This window comes from Lineus longissimus, chromosome 12, assembly GCF_910592395.1.
Source record: "Lineus longissimus chromosome 12, tnLinLong1.2, whole genome shotgun sequence".
Lineage (NCBI taxonomy): Eukaryota > Metazoa > Nemertea > Pilidiophora > Heteronemertea > Lineidae > Lineus > Lineus longissimus.
Window position 1 is genome coordinate 16219952 of NC_088319.1, and position 20409 is coordinate 16240360.

Sequence of the window (20409 nt, forward strand, 5' to 3'; positions counted from 1 at the left end):
AAATACTCTCTTACTTACTTTTAAAGTGCAAAAGGATGTTTTGAGCCATTTGAAAAAGTGCGATAAAATGGACTCTAGATACTTATGTGTCCTTTGTTGCCGTCTGCTGCTGTGTTGACATGTTTCCTCGTTCATATTCAGGTACGATTCCAGCCAGAGTTACCGCAAACAACTGGAAACGCGTCGACAGATGGAGGCGGAAGTTCGGCTGCTGAAGCAGCGGGCGGGTCGTCTCGACAAGACCGGGGCGTTCGAAGGGATGTTTGACGATATCTGTGATTCTGGATCTGATGGCTCCCCATCCGAGTTCATCAGTAAAAAACGGCCGAAATTGGACGTTGGTCAGTCAAATCGCACAAAGGAGGACAATTTGGGTTTCAGTGGTGATGAACCTGATAAAAAACTGTTCAAGTCTCCTCGAGGCGAGAATAGTATGGACTATGAAGATGAGCGCCATGTTCTCGATATGAAAGGTGATAAATATTGGCCACATCGGCATCACCAAAGGGAACCACGAAGAGAATTCATGTCATTACCTCTACCGAAATTTGCACTCCAAGGCCACTATGTGCAGTCGCCAAAAGTGTCTCCCAAACCTCCTGCATCTCCGCGGATATCTTCTCCTCAGATCTCACCAGTAGTTAAACTATCGTCACCGCCATTTAGTCCCCCTAGTGGTACTAAACTCCATTCACCTCAAATCTCGCCAGCACTGCCAAAAGTTGAACGAATGCCTGAAGTGGAGCCTGTTCAGCCCAAGAAAGTCAAGCCAGAACCGATCTCCATCGATAAGATAATTGGAAGTCCGATAACGGATGATGAGAGTTCGTCACCAAAATCGCCAGTGTCGCCATCACAGATGACTCTGGAGGATCGGATACGAGCTTTGGACGAGAAGATCATCCAAGCCAAGACTGTTCGCACTACAACGTCTTCCAATTCTGTAGAGAATGCTACCCCGGTACCAGTAAGCACACCACAACCCATCGCACAACCGACGCCCCCTGTTATAGATTATACAAAAAAGTACAAAATCAAGAAGCGCCAAGACTCTACCACCACCCCACTGCCAGCCACAGCGCCTAAGAATGGAGATGATAAGAAGGAGGGACCGTCAGACATTGTGAAATCATTGCTGTCGCGGACGAGTATATTTGACCAAGATTCGGAACGGTTACAAGGCATCAATGAGAAGTACGAACCAAAGGAATCCAGTCCGGGCGACGGCTCTGACGAGGAGGCAGGGGAGGCTGGACCTGATGGGATGGAGCAGTCAGAAAAAGCTGAGGACGATAAGGAGGAGGATATGGACACAAGCGAAGCAGGCACCACATCAACAGTCATTTCACAAGACACACAAACTGAACTACCAGTTTCAGCCTCTTTTTCGCAATCACTTCAATCATCCAATCCGCCATCTACAGCTGAACCGCTCGCCATACCACCTGATCCTGCGGAGATTCTTCGATCGTTATCCCAGGATGATGACATTGTGCCATCTTTTATTGCCTCGACGCCACCAGTTGCTGTGGCAGCGCCACCTGTACCCAGCGAACAAATCCCAACGACAGATGTCATCATCCCTGTCGCCCAATCACCATTCATGCCCAAAAGCAAGACGCCTTCACCCATCCTGAGTAGTATTGAGCCTAAACTAGAGATGACAAGTCCACTGCCAAATTTACAACGGTCTTCAAGTGGTGGAGATCTTGGTCGATTGGTTAATGCTGATCCCAGGTTAAATTCTGATCCCAGGCTCAACTCTGATCCTCGACTCAATGCAGATCCCAGGTTGAATGCTGATCCCCGACTTGACAAGCAGGCGGTCTTGAAAAGGGAATTGCCACTCTTCCAGACGCCAGCTTTACCAAAAAAGATGGAACCAACAATACCACCAATGCCAACATCGCCGAAGATATTGTCACCGCTATTGATTCCTCCAAAGATGACCTCGCCAAAATTGCCATCGCCTGTTTTAACATCTCCGAAATTGTCGCCATTACCAAAAGTGACATCGCCAATGGTTACATCGCCAGTCGTTGCATCACCTGTGCTTGTTTCTCCTTTGCGGAAGGAACCGTTCCAGCCTGTCTCAATCCTGAAGAAAGACTCCTCCAGAGAACTCGAGAAAAACAACATTCCAAAAAACGAACCAAAGTCGATGTCTTCAACGGATTTGCATGTGACTACTCCAACGACGCCACCTGTGGGAATATTGGTGAACAATAAACATGATAAAAGTCACAGTATCGTACCAGAGGTGAAGAACAATAAACCAGATCCAAGAATTGAAGTTATCAAGGAACTGAAACCCATCCTGAAAGAATCGAAACCTGAATTAAAGGAACAAAAGACTGAAGCCAAGTCTGACAATAAGAAGGAAACTGCCCCAATGAACACACCCAGCCATGGTACGCCCACCTTACTTGGTAAACGCAAAAATGAAGATGTTCTCAAGGAAAGCCCGAAGCCAAAGTCTCAAAAAACTGACCAAAAGTCTCAAGCTTCTTCATCGAAATCTGAATCTGACGTAAAAAAGAAGTCTCACTCAGAGAAACCCAACGAGAAGAAGGAACGACCATTATCAGTTTCGTCAAAATCATCTAGTAAGTCATCGAGCAGCCAGAAGCAGTCAAAGTCGCCCGAGAAAAAGGTCAAGACCGGTTCATCTAGTTCATCGTCATCGTCTTCATCTTCGACGACAAACAAAAAGGAGGAGAAGAAAACTGATGTGAAAGAGAACCAGAAGTCCCACGAAAAACCATCGAAGTCCGACTCGAAACATGACCTGCATAAAGGCGATCAGAAGGAGACGAAAAACCATGACAAAACTTCCTCCGAGAAAGACACAAGAGTGGAAAAGGAGCGAAGTAAGAACGACTCCAGTGAGAAAGATACAAAACACACGAAGTCTGATAAACATATAAACGGAGAAAAAGATAAGGAATCCAAAGCATCCAATCACAGCGGTTCTGACAAAACCAAAAGCCATAGCTCGAAGACTGATGAAACCGATAAAAAGTTGAAGGCCAAGAGTTCCAGTTCGAGTAAGATTAAAATCGATCGTAGCGAGAGTCGTGAACGGATGGAAGGCAAGGACGTCAAGAAGGAAGGAAAGGTGAACAAGACAGAGAAACGACCTGAGGTAAAACATAGTCTCAAGGTCAAAGATGAAAAGAAAGAGGACTCCAAAGTCAAAGAAGTGAAAAAAGAGGACTCCAAGGCCAGAGATGAGAAAAAGGAAGACTCGAAGGTCAAAGAGGAGAAAGAGGTCAAGGAAGAGAAGGACGTCAAGGTCAAAGATGACAAGGAGGTCAAAGTCAAAGATGAAAAGGTGAAGGAGCGAGAGGGTTCAAAAGAGAGACATGATGTAAAGGAGAACATGAAGGAAAAGAAAGTTAGTAAGGAACAGAAGGCCAAACATGTCGAGAAACCAAAGTTGGGGAAAGTGAAAGAAGAAGCAAAAAAGGAAGAAAAGAAGGACTCTGCTAAGAATAAGAAAGACAAGCACGATAAAAGTGATGAGAAGTCGAAGAATAATAAAGATAAGGATAAAGATGAGAAGGGTAAAGATAAAGATAAGAATGGAGATAAATCTTCCAAGGACAAAGATGACAAGAGGGATAAGGGAGATCCTAATGATGGAGGTGGGGGAAGGAAGAGAGACGACCGACCAAGAGATCCTGATGAGCGAGGAAAAGATCGCGATGACTCGTCCAAGTCAAAGGATCAAGCGAATGATGACAGGTCAAAAACACAGAATAAAAAGAAGGGGAAGGATGCCAAAGACTCGCTTGGTAAAGACCGGGATCGTGATCAGGACCGGGATCGAGACCGAGAGAGGGAGCGGAAAGACAGTGAGGCTGAGCAGCGTGAGCAGAAGCGCCGCGAGAGGAAGTGGAATGCTGAGCTGAAAAATCTTGGCATCTTTGATGAGCCTGTGTTCACATCGATGTATGATAATATCAAACGGCGATCGTGTACCATCCCAAAAGATCAGGACATATTGGATAAGATGAAGAAGAAGAGGTTGAAGAAAGGCAGTCATTTCAATAGCGACAGCAGCGTGGGAACGTCTGACGATGATGATGATTGGTCGGACGATTCAGACATTGAGAATTGCAACAAACGAAAGATGTCACTTACCAAGTCGGCGAAAAAGAACTCACGACGGGCATTGATTACAAGTTCATCTGATGATGATGATGATTACTTTATCAAAAAGGAGGCTGAACAGATGAAGAAGAAGAAGAGCCATATTCGGATGGAGATCTACTCGTCGTCTGAGTCTGACTTGGAGCGGTCGGTACGAGAACCTGTCGATAAGGTGGAGCCTGAACTAGAAAGACCCAAAGTTGTCCATAATAAGAAGCCGAAAATCTACCCTGACAAACCGAAACCAAAGCTACCTGAAAAGTCCAAGAAGTCAGATGAGAAAAAGAAACCTGCTCCTAAGAAGATGAGTTCGAAGTTAGATTTTCTGTCGACGTCTGAGTCTGAGGTGGAGAAGCCGAAACCTAAGATGGAGAAAAAGAATGAGATAAAGGAAAAGAAGATAGTCAAGAAACCATCAAAGCTTGACATTTATACAAGCTCGGATTCTGATGATGAAAAGGCAGCCAGCAAATCTAAACCCAAGACACCGTCTAAGAAGATTGTGCCAAAGAAACCGCTTGGGAAGTTGGAGGAGCTCTGGCAGGGTTTGTCCAGTTCAGATTCTGATATCGAGATACCTAAGCCAAAACCTGAGAAACCAAAGGTGATCAATTGTACGAAAGTAAATGCGGTACCACCGATGGAGAGTTTAGAGGAGAGTTTGAGAAAGAAAGCGAAGAAGAAACCAAAGAAGGATATGGTTGAGGAGACACTTGTCCATCTGGAGAATCAGAAAAAGAGCAAGGAGATTCGTGAGAATAGCAAAAACAGTTCCAAAACGAAAGAAAAGCATGAAACCAAGAAGGACACTGAGAGTAAGAAGATTGAGAAGAATGACCACTTGATTCATGCGGATGCTGAGTTATTGAGAAAGAAGAAGCTCAAGGAATCGAGTAAGAAAACAGAGTCACCGCTCAAGGCACCTGATACGACCGAAATCAGAGTCAATCATAAGGACAAGCTTTCACCAAGAGAAACAAGCCCAGAGAAAAAGGCGTCTATAGAATCGCCGAAGATCAGTTCTAAAGATTCCTCCAAATTCAGCACCAAACCATTTTCGGAGAACTTCAAAATTGACAAGATCCATGACAAGTACAGTGATCATAGAATACACGACTCAAACTTGAGGAAGGAAAGTCTGCAGTCGCCAAAGGACTTCAAACACATCAAAGCCGACTTGGAAAGCGTCATCAGGGACAAGAAGCTGGAAAGGGATAGAGAAATCGAAGAGTTTCTTGAAGGTCATGAAAAGAAATCAAAGAAACATAAGAAAAAGAGTAAAGTGCGTTCGGAAAGCTGGGAGCGAAGTGAGAGCAAGTCCAAACTTGCCAACTTCAACAAGGATATCTCTGCACTTGATGCGCTAGCCAATATGGAGAAATCCATCAAGGTGGGGACAGTTGAGCAATTGGAAACGAAAGACCTCGGCCCTTTACATATCGATATTCCACGACCAGATATGCCTTTTTTATCGGAAAAGCCCGTGCTTCCTGACCAGCACAAGAAGCATGGGAAAAGTCACTCACAAAGTGGAGATCGCCACCGGTTGCTGTCGCCGAAAGTGGATGATATCAAACGGGAGGATGGTGTCTCGAGTATTGAAGAGGAGTTACCAGTGACGGAGATCGGCGAGACAACGGTCATCACATCAGAGTTAGAGGATATCAGTATATCTAGCGATATGTTTCAAAAAGACATCACAGCTTCAGATAAAGATTATTCTCGTGGTATTGTTTTTGACAGTACCGTGGAGAAGATCGATCTGAATGATAAATACCGCAAACATAAGAAAAAGAAGCACGGAAAGAAATCCAAACATGACAAGGAGAACAAGCGTGACATTGAAAATATCTTCGACATCAGAGATCCGTTTGTGTCGGAGGAAAACGCACAACACGGTATTGAGCCACGGCAGGAGACAGTCGTTGAGGAACGCGTGGAGGAGAGCTTTATCCCTGGCATGGAGGATACGGAGGAGAGCCTACCCGATTTGGTCATTGAGGAAGCTGGTGCATACGAGCAGGAGATAACGTCGGAAGAAACGAAAATTGTCCATCCTGAAGAAGTGGTGGTCTCGACTGAGAATGATCTGAAGCAACATGTTGCTGAATCGAAAGATTCTGAGTCGCGCACTATTGATCAGCTGAAGAGCATTACAGTGGAGGAAACTGAGGAAGCGGCTAAGATGCTGGAGGAACTATTTGTCAAGAAAGACGATGAGGTACCGATACAGATCCACACGCTAAATGAGCCTGAGGAGAGCAATAGCATAAAGGAGGAGGTCGTCCTGGCCGAGGAGACCAAAGATTTAACACCCGAAAGGAGCTCTGCATTAGATGAGGAGCTGCAAGCAGCTATTGCTTCCTTGGACCAGGAGTATATTGATGTGCCAGTCGCACAGATCGAAGTCCCTCTCTTTGATCGCCAAGACCACTTACCATCATCAGAGCGTGTGGAAACTAAAGCTGCATCCGATGCTCTACTCGATAAGAAAATTGAGGTAGTCGCTTCGAAGGAGCAACCCCATGAAGTTCCTGTTACCCCAGAGAAAGTCATCGCGAAGCCAGCAATGCTCACTCCTGAGAGTGAGAAGCATGCTGCTGTGGCAAGTATCATCAGCCCCATTGCAAACACTGCCTTGCCCGTAGCGAGCGTTGGCACCCACGCTGTAAGCACCGCCGCCCCGGCTGTGGACCATGACTTGGGTGATGAACATGAACTGCACATTGACGCAGAGGTCGGCACTCCGAAACGAGGACGCAAGAAAGCTAAGGGAGGCAAGAGAGGTCGACGTGATTCAGGCAGACGCAGCATCAGCAGAGATGACGCAGTTCCAGAAACACCAGATTCTGCTGCACATGGTAAGAAAATATCTGATAAAATCAGTCTAGTTGGAAACAGAAACCTCTTACCATGTATCATGTTACCTTTAGTTCTTTAGAAAATAATGATAACTTATGAGAGAAGTCACTTCTGCATACCAGCTTTGTGATAAGTTAGGTTTTACTTTAAGACTGAAGGGGTTCATAAATGTCACGTAATGCTTTAAAGTCTTTTAACAAAGTAGATTGAACGTTAAATGAGGGTGGTTTTTGTGTAGATAACATTTCCTCAATTGTTCCCATGATTATGTTTTGCAGGTGAAACTCTTGCTGAACCACTACCCCTTGACACTTCTTTCATCGTAGATGAAGAAACAGTTGAGCCACAAAAATGTGAGGAACCGTCTGAGGCGTTGGATCGTAGACCGCCAGTTATTGCCCCGGTGGAGCCTCAGATTGAGACTAATAACACTGGTGCACCACCTAACCTCGAGGAAGAAGAATTCGTCGAACATGTTGAACCTACAGTGGCACGCGCTCCTGGTTTACACTCTCTGCCAGCAGTGGCGCCACAGCCAGAAAAACGTGAAACGAGACGTCGCGGGAAACGAGGACGTTCTAGTAGTGGTCGTAAGGAGAACCAAGGCTTCATACCAGTGGAGCCTGCATCCGCCAATCAACTTCCTGATCCAGGTGGTGTTCCAAGTGAGATCTACCCGCCTAGGGAAAAACTGGAGGTAGCTGACTCCTTTGAGAAGAAAGATGAGGAGAAGATGGAACTGGAGTTGTCTCTTGCCCTTGAGTCCAGTAACGATGGTAGTTCCTGTTCAGAACGGGACAGCCCAAGAGGTCGCAAAAGTCCTGGTCGTTTTGGCGCCAATACACCACCATTTGTGTCTGATATCAAGTCAAGACTACGACCAGAAAATAAACGCAGGAAATCGAGACGGATTGGTTTCTTTGACAAAGAACAAAAGCAGACGGAAGCGTCAGCCAAGGAGAAAGAGCGGGAGCAGAAAATGAGCGAGTATGATTTCAAGGATGATGACATGTTTGAGAGAGACGGGCCACCAGATCGAGGGAGGTTTGGTCGGCGAAGTTTAGAGGAACCTCAGCCACTACTGCCACCCCCACCACTCCTGCCATCACAGAAGATGGAAAAGCCACCCAAGCCCATTGATATTCCAAAGACACCGGAAAAAGAAGATGTTAAGCTTCCTGAACAGGACACACCTGCTGAGCTCAAACTCAACAAAGATGGGATTGGAAGCCCTGAGATGCCAGTCAAAGGTGCTAGGAGGGGCAGACGGTCGAAGTCTAGAAGAGGTACAGATGGTGGGACTTCTCCGAGAGGAGCCACTGCAGCTGAACCAGTATCTGTGCAATTGGCACCAGCACTGCCACAAGAGACCAAAGCTGCAGAAATACCATCCACTCCTGTGGTGAAGTTAGAAAAGCTGCAGATTGTTGAGGAGAAGCTCCGGAAAGATGAGACGAATAAATTGGTGAAAGATGAAACTGCCAAGACGAGTACAGAGGAAGAGCAGGAGTCTGCACCGATGTCTGATCTTGTGATAGAGGAAAAAGAGAAACATACCATTGAAGAGACAGAGAAGGAGAAGCTTGAAGTGAAGGAGCGGTCAGAGCAGGTGCAACCTGTGGACAAAAAAGAACAGTTATTAGTTCCGCCATTGGTACTACAGTTGCCACCTGGTACGAGTGAGAAATCACGTAAAAATCGTGGTCGACGGAAGAGGCATGAACACTCGCATTCTCACGAGTCTCGCAAGTCTCATGGGGATGAAGCTGGTGATGCAAATGAGTTCCGTGATGAAGGTGAGAATGATGCGAATCAGTTGCAGGCTGAGCTTCTATCGATGGCCGCGCGTGCTGCTTCAGAAGCAGAAGAGGAGGCGAGACCAGAGGACACTGTCGCTGCAATCGTGGCAAGGTTGGAGGAGAAGGAAGAAGGCATTCCGAAACTCAAAGTAAAACTGCCAGTCGAGGACAAAAAACTCAAAGAAAAAGAAAAGCTGGAGTCCATTGCTCCTATTCCGATCTCGATGTCGTCACCCATGCAGAACCAGGAGGAGGATGACGATAGTCTTTCACAGACAATACGGGAAACACTGGCGCAACCGGACACTGAGTTATTCGAATCTGAAGAGGAGGATGACCTTGAGAAGCAAGCGAAGGAGGAACTGATTGCCATGGAGCTGGAGGAATCTGGATCGTTCGACAAGAAACTTGTAGAGCGCAAACGCACGAGTAGTGAGAGTTCATTGTCATTCGATTTCCAGAGCAACATCGATAAGATCATCAATGAAGTTGCCAGGGGGAACTTTGACGAGAGTTCTATTGAAGATGACCCCTCTGCCCCGCCTAGGAGACGAGGTTCGCGCTCGGGAAGCAAGACACAGGAGTCGCCGAGTCATTCAATGGCGAGCATGCTGCCAGAGCGATCACCGACCATGACGTCTGCCCCTTCTGCAGTCCTATCAATGGGTAAGTTTGCTTTGTCCAAATTATATTCTTTCTTTTCACAAATTGGCTGTAAGTAGTAGTGGAGCATAAAAAAGGATGTAAAACAGTTTGTATGCTGTACTTTCAAAGTGAAAGGCATAGAAATTAAAATAGTGTAGTTTAGAAAACTTGTTTTGGTTAGGGACTCTTTGTAGCCTTATTATTGTCTGTCATTGCAGGTGGCATCCCTCCACAGAACCCACTGATGGCAATGCAGCAGGTCAACTATCCAGGCATGGATGGCGAGCGTCAACAAAGACGGACGTCGCACAGCGAGGGATCTAGTAAGACCCCAGACAACATGCCACACACCATGGGACCTCCGCCTTATCCACCCACTCAGTACCACCAAGACGGTCGCCAGGATATGATGGGTCGTTCTCATTACCAGGGACCCTACTCCGGACCACCATCATCCAGTGCCACTGCACCAGTGTCAGAGAAGAGCATCGTCTCGCCCATCACCCCATCGACTCCAACCTCTGGCGGGCATTTTAATGCGCAGATACCTTATCAAGAAGCTGCTAAGTCTCATGCACCCGGCCAGCCAGCGGCTATGAGGTCACCAATAGAAGGAACTGGTCAGCATCCACCTGTTGCGCAGCCCTTCCCACGACCTGATGAGATCTCAAAGCTACAAGGTTATGCCCTCCATGGTTTACAGGACCAGCGTAGTAAGTCTCCACCTGGCAGTCGTAATCCGTACCTTGTCCATGGCCATGAGCGAGGGATGCCGGGAATGCATGAACGCCACCCCACCGACCAGGAACGTGACCATCCACCAGTTGATCGGCGCACGCCACAAGGACAAACACTGCAACCACCAATGCACCGATTACCTTCGACGTCGCAGGGCTATCCACATCCCCAACAAAACGTGTTCCAGTTCCAACAAGATAGGATGCAGGTGCCACCGAGCCACATGGAGAAGCATGCCATGTCTTCAAAATCACCTACTGGTCATCTCCAAGATCGAATGATGCCGTCGCATGCCTCTGGCAAACACCTCCCGGAACATCAGTCCAAGTCACCATCAGGGAAGATGTCTCCTCGCTCAGCCAGTGTCCATATGGGCGTTGTTTCCGGTCAACCGTATACCATCGCCCAAAGAGAAGCCCTCCAAGCAGGCCAGGTGAGATCTCCCTTTCCTACAAAGGTAATTTTTTGTCCGTTTGATCAAACATTTGAGTAACATTGTGGCAGTCTTACTTGACTCTTTGATCAAACTTTAAGTGACTGGTGGTGGCAGCGTGTCTTGACTCTTTGATCAGACTTTTAAGTGAAATCTGCGGCAAATCTGGATTTGAAAATTTTGCCCTTGAGCCTACCCAGTGAGGGAAGAACTTACATTTTCCATTGGAAGCAGTCATAGAAATGTTCTACTGTAGTTTAATTTTGTAAATATCTGACTTTATTTTTCCACGCCCATTTTGCAGGTGATTGAGCGAGTGCCTAACCCTAATATGGCTGGTGAGATGGAGCGCGATGCTAACAAAATGCATAGTCCAAAAGGTCACCTACAAGTCGTCACAAATGATCTAGGTAAGATTCAGACACAGGCAGTACTTTCAGTATGAATCAGACCCCCCCCCCCCCCCCCCAACAGCGAACAATCTGGCAGCAGTGTGGCAGTTTTACTTGTCAAATGTGGAGAAGGGGAAGAAGGTTGTTGCCTAGCCAACCTGAGTGTTAAGCGTTTTCTTATTCGTCATTACTGTGTGAATAGCTGAAGCAAGCCAAAGGTGTCATTTTGGAGTTGTTACTTTGATCGGCTTTACACCAGATAAGGTCTAACATTGCTTCGTAACAGACATGTCAAACTCACAGGCTGCAGGAACCCTTGTGTGCCGCAAAATGGCTGCTAATAAGACAATGTCGTTTATCCCCCATCAAACTATACGCTGTCGGAGGATAAGGTGGCCTCCCTATGTTTTCATGAAAGGTAAATCCATTTAAGAGGTGTTTCGCGTGTTGTGAATGGAATTTAAACAAAGAGAACGCACTCGAAAGTCGGCCAGCTCAATACACTAGCCAGTGTACACAGGCTGGACATGTTAACCATTTGTTGTTACCGCTGGTTGACTTTTGAATGTGGTCTGTTGTTATCTTTGTTTTCCTTTTTGAACAGTAAGCTCTTCTTGTTAGTGTAATTGCTGTCGGAAGGATTCATTTTCTAACCTTTTCATGTGATGTTTTCCAGGGATGAAGTCTTCGCCGTTGCCATCACCGAACCATCCACAGATGGTTGCGGGCGGTCTGCCGCAGAAACCTGGACCGAGCGAACTCAGGGCAATGTTGAATCAACCATCCAGAATCGGCCCGCAACAGGTAAATAGCAGATTCAATCTGCTCATTGCGTTGAACTGGATGAACAATTTGCTTGAACCCTCTCCTTTGATAAAAATGTAATCACTTGCTATGACTGTAGAACTTTGTGAATCACCTTTATAGAGGTCTACGATTAGAAAAGGTGTTTGTTGCATCTGTGTTTTAAAGTCTTCATTGCTTTTCCAGATGCCAATGCCGGGTATACCTGGGCAGTTACGTCCACCAGGCAACAACTCTGGACCTCGACTCTCGCCACATGGTACAGGACATGGTCAGCATCGTATGCCCGTCACTATCCAGGAACCAAGGACATCACGTGCCGAGCCGAAAGGACCTCACGATCCACACCACTCACCCCTTGGTAACGAGCCGCAGAAACATACAGACGGTCCTTATCCTGATGTGTCGGCATTCTCGCAGCCAAACGCGCTTGTCAGCCACGCTGATTCACGCATGGCGCATCAAGAGCCACGCATGACTCATCCAGAACATCTCCCGCAACAGTTCTATCATCATCCTGAGTTTGGGCTTCCACATCCCGGCATGCCGTATGGATTGGGCGTTCCACCGAGGGTTGGTCTGGATCCACGCGTCATGACCTTGCCAGGACCGCACGGGGAATACCTAACACAAGGACCCAATCTTGTGGCCAGTATGATGCACCATCAGCCCTATGTTGGCCAACATGGCGGCCGTATGACACCAGATTCACGTCCTCCATCTCGGCCATTGTCGGCTCACCAACCTCAGCCGCCAACCACGCACCCAGGAACATCTGTTCACAGTCAGGTCGTGCCTGTTCGAGCCCAGCTTGGTTTACCTGGACGTCCAGAGGACATGCCTCCAGGAGAGAACCTGGTCGTTCTCATGTCGGTAAGTTATAGGAACTATATGGCTTTGACTTCCATTTCTCAATTGAATAGATACATCTTTAACACGTGTCTGTAATAACATTCCTGCTTTTTCAAATAGAAATAGAATAGATCTATACAGTGATATGAGTATTTTAGATCATCTCTCATCCCTTTCAGAAATACCCTGTGATGTGGCAGGGCAATCTTGGCCTGAAGAACGACAGTTCAAACGTGCAGATGCACTTTGTCTCTGGAAACAGCTCGCTCGTCAAGCAGTCGATGCCGCGGCCGAGTCATGAGCCTCCACAGCTCCGCATCGCTCAGAGGATGAGGCTGGAACCGACGCAGCTAGATGGTGTTGCCCGTAGGATGCAGGTAAGGGTCACTCATTGAGAAATCAGCCTTTTCTGCCGATATTGTGTCTAGAAACACCTAGTTTTCACCAAGGTGTGGCTTGTTTATAGTATCTCACCATGGATATGAACGCTAGCCTTCCTGGTGTGTTGTTTGGACAATGTGAAACTGATGGCAAACAGGCCACCGTCAGGGATCTGAAAGCAACAAACAGTACAGTTATAATACCTTAAGAAAGTCAAGCTGAACAATGAGATTCTCCCTCTTTTCAGAATGATGAAGATTACTGCATGCTGCTTGCGCTGCCCTGTGGGCGGGACCACACAGACGTCTTCTTACAGACGAAGAACTTGACCTCTGGATTCATCCAGTATCTGCAGCAGAAAGGGGCGGCGGGCATAGTCAATATGCCCTCTCCTGGCTCGACACAGGTAAGAAGCAAGGTGTTGATTTCGATACCGAGATACATTTTCAGGATATTTTAGACGTAGTGTCTTGGATAGAGGTGTTGACATGGAGATCTAACAGTTCTGTGACAAAGTGTCATAAATGCTTTGCGCAAAAAAAGTCTTTCACACAAGAGTTTATGTCTGTCGTTGAGATAAAGGTTTTGTGACGATGATAAAAAAGTTCATTCTGGTACTGTTGGTTGTATTTTCAGACGGCCTACGTGGTGCATATCTTCCCACCCTGCGAGTTCTCACAGACGAATCTCCATCGCTTGGCGCCGGACCTCTTGCAAAGCCTCATGGGAGTGACTGAGATCGCACACCTGCTGATCATCATTGCGACCGTCTAGATGAGGTTTCAAACAGGTGCTGCCTGTCCGTGGGTTTGGAATGTACGTTGGCACTTCAGTTATGCTTGGATGTTGGCCCCCATTGTTGAGGGCGGTCCATTCAGAGTCACAGAGCCACCTATCTGTGATTACTGGGATCAATTGACTGCGGATTCGTTCTACCGGATTAGACAATCTACCGAACTTGTCAAAGACATTTTTGCATTCTACCGAAATGAGACATTTTATGTAAACCCGAACTTGACATTGACACTTCTTTCAATTACTTTCATGAAGAGAGTATAAGCCTGTTAGTAATTCCATATTGATTTTGACTTGCTGTAAATCGGTTTTCAGCCACATGAGAACGTCTGCTAAAGTGATGTTACCGTCTGTTGGGTGGGAGGGTGGCAGACAGATACATACCTTTAGCACGCGTTTTTTGACAAACTCTGTTGAACTGTTTCACGTTGACATGTGTTGTTGAAGCAGTTGACACACAAGTTGACAGGATCACCTTTTGCAGACTTCTACTGATATATCCACATTTAGTGGACTTTACCAAGGTTATCATATTTTCCAAGATACTGGTATGGATTCTACCAAAATTGTCGTCAATTATTGCTTCAGGCCATATGTTATAAGTTTAATGCTTAACAAGACAGCTGCCTTAAAAATGTTGGCTGGGGGAGTTTAAATTGTAATAAAAAGGAGTAATGAGTAAATAAAAAAAGAGAAGTTTTCCTGAAGAACTGAATGAAACTTTCAATTTCATTCATGAATTGACCAAATTGTTTACGATTATTTTCGATTGTGCTATTACTGAAAAAGTGTGCTTTGCATCTTAATGTGGTGACTTTCTTGCCATGGAACAAAGGTTTATTCCACCAGAATTGCCTGGAGAAATCTACGAGAAATCCAACAGGTCTTTGCGGAGAAGCTATTCTTGGTAAAACCTTGTCACAGTGCAACTGTTTCTGGGCGAGTTGCACAGTTTTCATTTCATTATTCATAAATCATTAACATAAACTTGCACGATGATTCAGGTGGTCCTAATGCCACCGCCATATCATATAACATTTGTATATAGCTCACGGGTTGATTGTGGGAAGTGGGTTTAGTTAACCCACCCAGAACCAAGCACAAGAGAGCCACAGGGTAAACAGACCAGGGTGGTACCACCCTGAGAAATTGCATTTTGTCCAATTTGCTGTAGTGTTGGTTGTCCTTGACACTTTGAAATCCCTCGAGTGCTTTTCCAAGCTTCACTAGAATTGGAACTAAAATTTCATCAAAAAGTTGTTGTGAGTTAAACCTAGTTTTCACACATTTTCCGATTTGAATTGATTCGTCAATTGTCACCAGTTTCGGTATACCTCAGTGGGAGAGATTGTGTGTGAAGTGTAGATGGAACTTTAACTGAAAACACTTGCAAACTTCATCTCGGGATTATGAGGTGTCAGATTGGGTGTTTCACTTGACTAGAACTAACGTCACTGTGCATTATATACACACTATGCACAGAGGTGTTGGCTTTAGTTTAGTGGAACATACATTGAACAAGCAGGTTACCTGTGCTGTTGTACATTCAGTTCATATAGAGTTCAGGGCTCAGATTATTTTTGTAACTTATAAATCATTTGAAAGTTTTGAAAAGGAGTCCATCAACTCTTGTTTTTTTGATTGCCTAGCTGTTTAAGGACTGACAAGGACATCAGGGCCTGGTTGTGAAAAGCAACTTTTGTCACTAATGTTTGGTGTTAACGTAGTGTTATCTCCTTCAGTTTAACCCTCAGACTAAACACCAAGTTGATGACAAAACTTGCTTTGAACAACTAGGCCCTGTTCTCACGAGTGGGTCATTGATATTGACCCAGTCATTCTGTTTGAAGCTCTCAATGAGCTTTCTCATGCTGCCATTTCTGTCATAATTGGGACAACTTGAGGCCAACTCTGAAATCTTCTTTATAATGTCTGTCCTCCTTAAGGGGTTAAGGGTAATCTTCATTTCATCATCACAGTAAGACTTCTAAGGCAGCAGGCGACTAGGTCTCTGATGTAAATAAACCATTTTCTATTATATAATATCATAGTAATTTATTGTTTACGTAACTTACGCAGACACGAAACCTATGGTGTGCAGGTGAAATAACATTGTTTTAAAATGTGTACCATGTGTGTATAAAGCAAAATCAAATAGATGAAATAGTGTAGTTTGGTGAGTTGTACGAACATCCAAGTTATGATGACATCAGTTTTGAAGAGGCCGCCAATCAACTTAGTTGTGGACCGCGTCTTCAAAGTTGATGTTAGTATGATTTGTGTCTGCATCCGGCGTTAGCTGCCAGTGTGAGACTGGTGTGTTTTCTAGTTTTAGGAAACTGAGTAATTTTTGTAAGATTTGTTTTTCGAACCGCTGCCATTTTATTTTCTTAAGGCCGTACGCTATTGAGGCATTTTTGTACAAAGCAGACAATGTGAAGACCGTGTATATAACTGTGTATATAGTAGAGAGCTGTGGCCTGTGGTCGTTTTTGTCTATATGGTAAATAATGGCAGTTTTGTCTCTCCCACATATGTGTGGCCCATTCACCAAACACGTAAATGTCATAGACTTTGGAATTTGGTAGAACTTACCAGAGGCCAACATGTTGCTGAGTGGGTCGATATAGTCTGCTCAAGTGACTAAGTACTGTTGGTTAGGCTAGTGTCGGGAGGCATCCATACTTCTCTGGATTCTTGAGATGCAGGTGATGACTGTACAGTCATTCTTTTATGCCTGTATCGGGTTAGCTCTGCCCAATTCCACCCTCAGTGTGTAAATATGAGTACATGTACGTACTGTGACTGTGCATCTTAGTGTGTCAGCTACTTGCTTTTTTCGTGAGAACTCTCAGGCAGAATAAGTGGTCTGAGTTCCATGTTATGTTTGTCAAGGCGTGATAAGTTGTTTTGTTTGAAAACTGCCACGTAAGAATTCTCAAGTTGCTGGCAGAACCTGAGCAACTTTGTACATTTATCGTTGTAACTTATGCTTATTTAGTTTTTCTGAGTTTTGTTAGTTGTTTTTTGGAGGCTGCGGTTGCAGATTTGATCACTAGTGTCTTGTCTTCCCACCTACTAGAGAATTCTCACCTTCATTTTCTTGTTGATTTGTTCATGTCTTGTTTGAGTTACACTTGACTTCCACTTGAATATCAAATCCTAGCTATTACGCTCAACAAAGATGGGAAAGGAATCTTGGATAGTTCAATTCCATAGATGATAGCATCAAATTTGTTGAATTTCAAAAGTGAAACTGTAAAATTGTGATAAGATATCATCATCATTAGACTGGATTCAGTTCTTTAAAAAATCAGTAAGATTTTGTTCGATTGTGCTGCTAGTTTAATACGAGCCAAGTCAAATTCAACTCACTAAAACCCGTGTCGAAATTGAGCTAAACATGTTTGTCCCTGTTGAGTTTCGTCTTGTTGCTGTGATGTCGTCGTCTCACCCGAGATAGCGTCGCTCTTGAGAATTCTTACGCCGCTGATGTGTAAAAATCTGACCATGGTTAAATCGCGTTAACTTGTTATGATGGCAGTGTGCCAAGTTTATAGTTGGCTTCTGACCTGTGGCGTATTTTTTTCATGTATATCAAACTATGCGCTGCCAGGTGTTGAATAGACAGAAATCTATTTTGAATTATCGAATCCAAGATGTACATGTTTTGGTGGATTTTGTAGAAATAAATATTGTGTATAAATGGAGTCAAAGCATCATTTTAAATAGAAAATAAAAGGGGAACAGACTTTCAGTATAATATAGACTTCTTTTTCTTTCTCTGTGGAACACATTTGAGACTCCCTTGGTGGATGCCCTTGACAGACAAAGTATCCAGGGTGAGTTCTCTGTTGTGTATCCAATTCCTGCAAGTAACCAGGCCTCTTTTGCTCATTCCACCAGGTGACCGACATGACAGATACTGGGATCCAGAGTGGGACACCAATGAATGTTGTGGCTGCCTTTGTTTCATTGTTTCACTTGCTGTTTTTAAGTGTTTTTTCCTAAGATATCGGTGATTCTGTGACAAGGCCACGTACCTGTAATAAAGTTTTAAGCCGTTTTTCCTTTAAAACAGTACTTTCTACATGCTCATAACTTTTTCCGAGACGTAATCTGGGAGGAACGCTTTCAAAGTCGAATAGACCTATCCTAGCCTGTCAAACCTTGAAATTTTCGTTGTACGTTATGCATGATAATTTCAGGGTTTGGGGGGGTCTGAACTTAGGGGGGGATTTTGACGGCTTTTAACCCACGAGTCAGCTTTTTCACCACAATGGGTTAAATGAAACCTCAAAACCACATAAGTAAGCCAATTGGACTGAAACTTCATCATTTTCTTCATTTTAAACACACCTTATTCTCAATTTTAGAAAAATTATATCTTAAATGGAAAATGCCATTCAACTGGTGTGGTGAGACCACGCATTGATCTCAAACTGAACTATTTTCGGGTAAAACCGCGTGCTGATTGGTTTAATACAGGTGCGTGACCACAACTCAATTTGGCATGGTAAACCACCCGTGCTCATTTCCGTGTCAGCCGTGGAAAGTGCATCTATATCTGTCTTCGGTCATTTGGATGTGTGTTCGGTGAGAAGTCTCGGGGTGCAAGTCCATGGAAATGTATCTTGCTGTCCCCATCTTATCACAACCAGGACAACAGTGCAAGTCCGGTGAAATGAATGACACAGTCTCCATCATGCCATCATGTCACAACCAAGTCGTCAGTGAGCACATTCATTAGAATGTATCACAGTCACAATCTTCACCTTGTACTTGGGTAGGGATGGGGTCCCCACTCAGTATTGAAACACTAAGGTTGAATGCCTTGGAAATATATTTGTGTCATTTTCTCAAGGACGTGCCTCTAATCATTTGTTGCATGTCTCATCTGCCCTTACAAACTCTATCAGCCACAACTAGACCGAATAGGGCCTGGCACCTCCAGCCCCTTGCCAACACGGTGAGAGATTTGAGATAGTCACATCCAGACTGAATAGGGCATGGCACCTCCAGTGTCTTACCAACACGTTGAGAGATTTGAGACAGTCACAACTTGACTGAATAGGACCTGGCAGCTCCAGCATCTTACCAACACGGTGAGAGATTTGAGACAGTCACAACTAGACTGAATAGGGCATGGCACCTCCAGCGTCTTGTCAACACGATGAGAGAGATGAGACAGTCACAACTAGACCGAATAGGGCCTGGCACCTCCAGCCCCTTGCCAACACGATGACAGCTAGATGAGACAGTCACAACTAGACTAAATAGGGCCTGGCACCTCCAGCATCTTACCAACACGATGAGAGAGATGAGACAATCACAACTAAACTGAAATGGACCTGGCAGCTCCAGCGTCTAGGACTACAATGCCACGAATGGGCTAGGACAACGGTGCAAGTCCAAAGAAATGTACTTTGATGTCCCCATCTTATCACAACCAGGACAACAGTGCAAGTCCGGTGAAATGGATGAGATAGTCTCCATCCTACCACAACCAAGTCGTCAGTGAGCACATTCATTAGAATGTATCACAGTCACAATCTTCACCTTGTACTTGGGTAGGGATGGGGTCCCCTACTCAGTATTGAAACACTAAGGTTGAATGCCTTGAAATATATTTGTGTCATTTTCTCAAGGACGTGCCTCTAATCATTTGTTGCATGTCTCATCTGCCCTTACAAACTCTATCAGCCACAACTAGACCGAATAGGGCCTGGCACCTCCAGCCCCTTGCCAACACGGTGAGAGATTTGAGATAGTCACATCAAGACTGAATAGGGCATGGCACCTCCAGTGTCTTACCAACACGTTGAGAGATTTGAGACAGTCACAACTTGACTGAATAGGACCTGGCAGCTCCAGCATCTTACCAACACGGTGAGAGATTTGAGACAGTCACAACTAGACCGAATAGGGCCTGGCATCTCCAGCCCCTTGCCAACACGGTGGGAGAGATGAGACAGTCACAACTAGACCGAATAGGGCCTGGCACCTCCAGCCCCTTGCCAACACGGTGGGAGAGATGAGACAGTCACAACTAGACCAAATAGGGCCTGGCATCTCCAGCCCCTTGCCAACACGGTGGGAGAGATGAGACAGTCACAACTAGACCGAATAGGGCCTGGCACCTCCAGTGTCTTACCAACTCAATGAGAGAGATGAGACGTACAGTCACAACTAGACCGAATAAGGCCCGGCAGCTCCACCGTCTTACCTGCATGCAGAGAGATATATGAGACAGTCACAACGAAACTGAAATGGGCCGGGCGCGAGTTTTTTTACAGGTAGGTTCGTACCATTGTGCACATTGACAGCCAAGAAATTTATTACTGAAATAATTAAGTAAATGAAAAAAGAAGCAATAAAAACAAAAAGTGCATAATTTTTTGGGTCCTTCCGAGATTCGAACTCGCACCATTTGTCAATGTGCATCGCTGATCTTGTTTACTGACCAACAGCACGTGCGTTTCTTACTTGATGACGTCAGGCGAAGTTACTGAGCTCTGATTGGCTGTCAATGTACACACTGGTACGAACCAAC

The 20409-nt window shown here is 45.2% G+C and overlaps 1 protein-coding gene across 5 annotated transcripts in view; it reads left to right on the forward strand.

The window, feature by feature from the left end:
* The window catches only part of LOC135496749 (msx2-interacting protein-like), a 40310-nt gene extending 22691 nt beyond the window's left edge, over positions 1 to 17619 (forward strand). For 4 of the 5 annotated variants that reach the window (XM_064786229.1, XM_064786231.1, XM_064786233.1 and 1 more), the window contains 9 exons: positions 142 to 7016; positions 7296 to 9482; positions 9680 to 10656; positions 10937 to 11042; positions 11701 to 11828; positions 12015 to 12701; positions 12860 to 13057; positions 13309 to 13467; positions 13698 to 17619. In XM_064786229.1, coding sequence (XP_064642299.1) covers positions 142 to 7016; positions 7296 to 9482; positions 9680 to 10656; positions 10937 to 11042; positions 11701 to 11828; positions 12015 to 12701; positions 12860 to 13057; positions 13309 to 13467; positions 13698 to 13835 — 11455 coding nt within the window. In that variant the 3' untranslated portion in view covers positions 13836 to 17619. The remainder of the gene's footprint in view (positions 1 to 141; positions 7017 to 7295; positions 9483 to 9679; positions 10657 to 10936; positions 11043 to 11700; positions 11829 to 12014; positions 12702 to 12859; positions 13058 to 13308; positions 13468 to 13697) is intronic. The other variant, XM_064786232.1, reaches the window with a different exon arrangement.
* The last annotated feature ends 2790 nt before the right edge of the window (positions 17620 to 20409 follow it).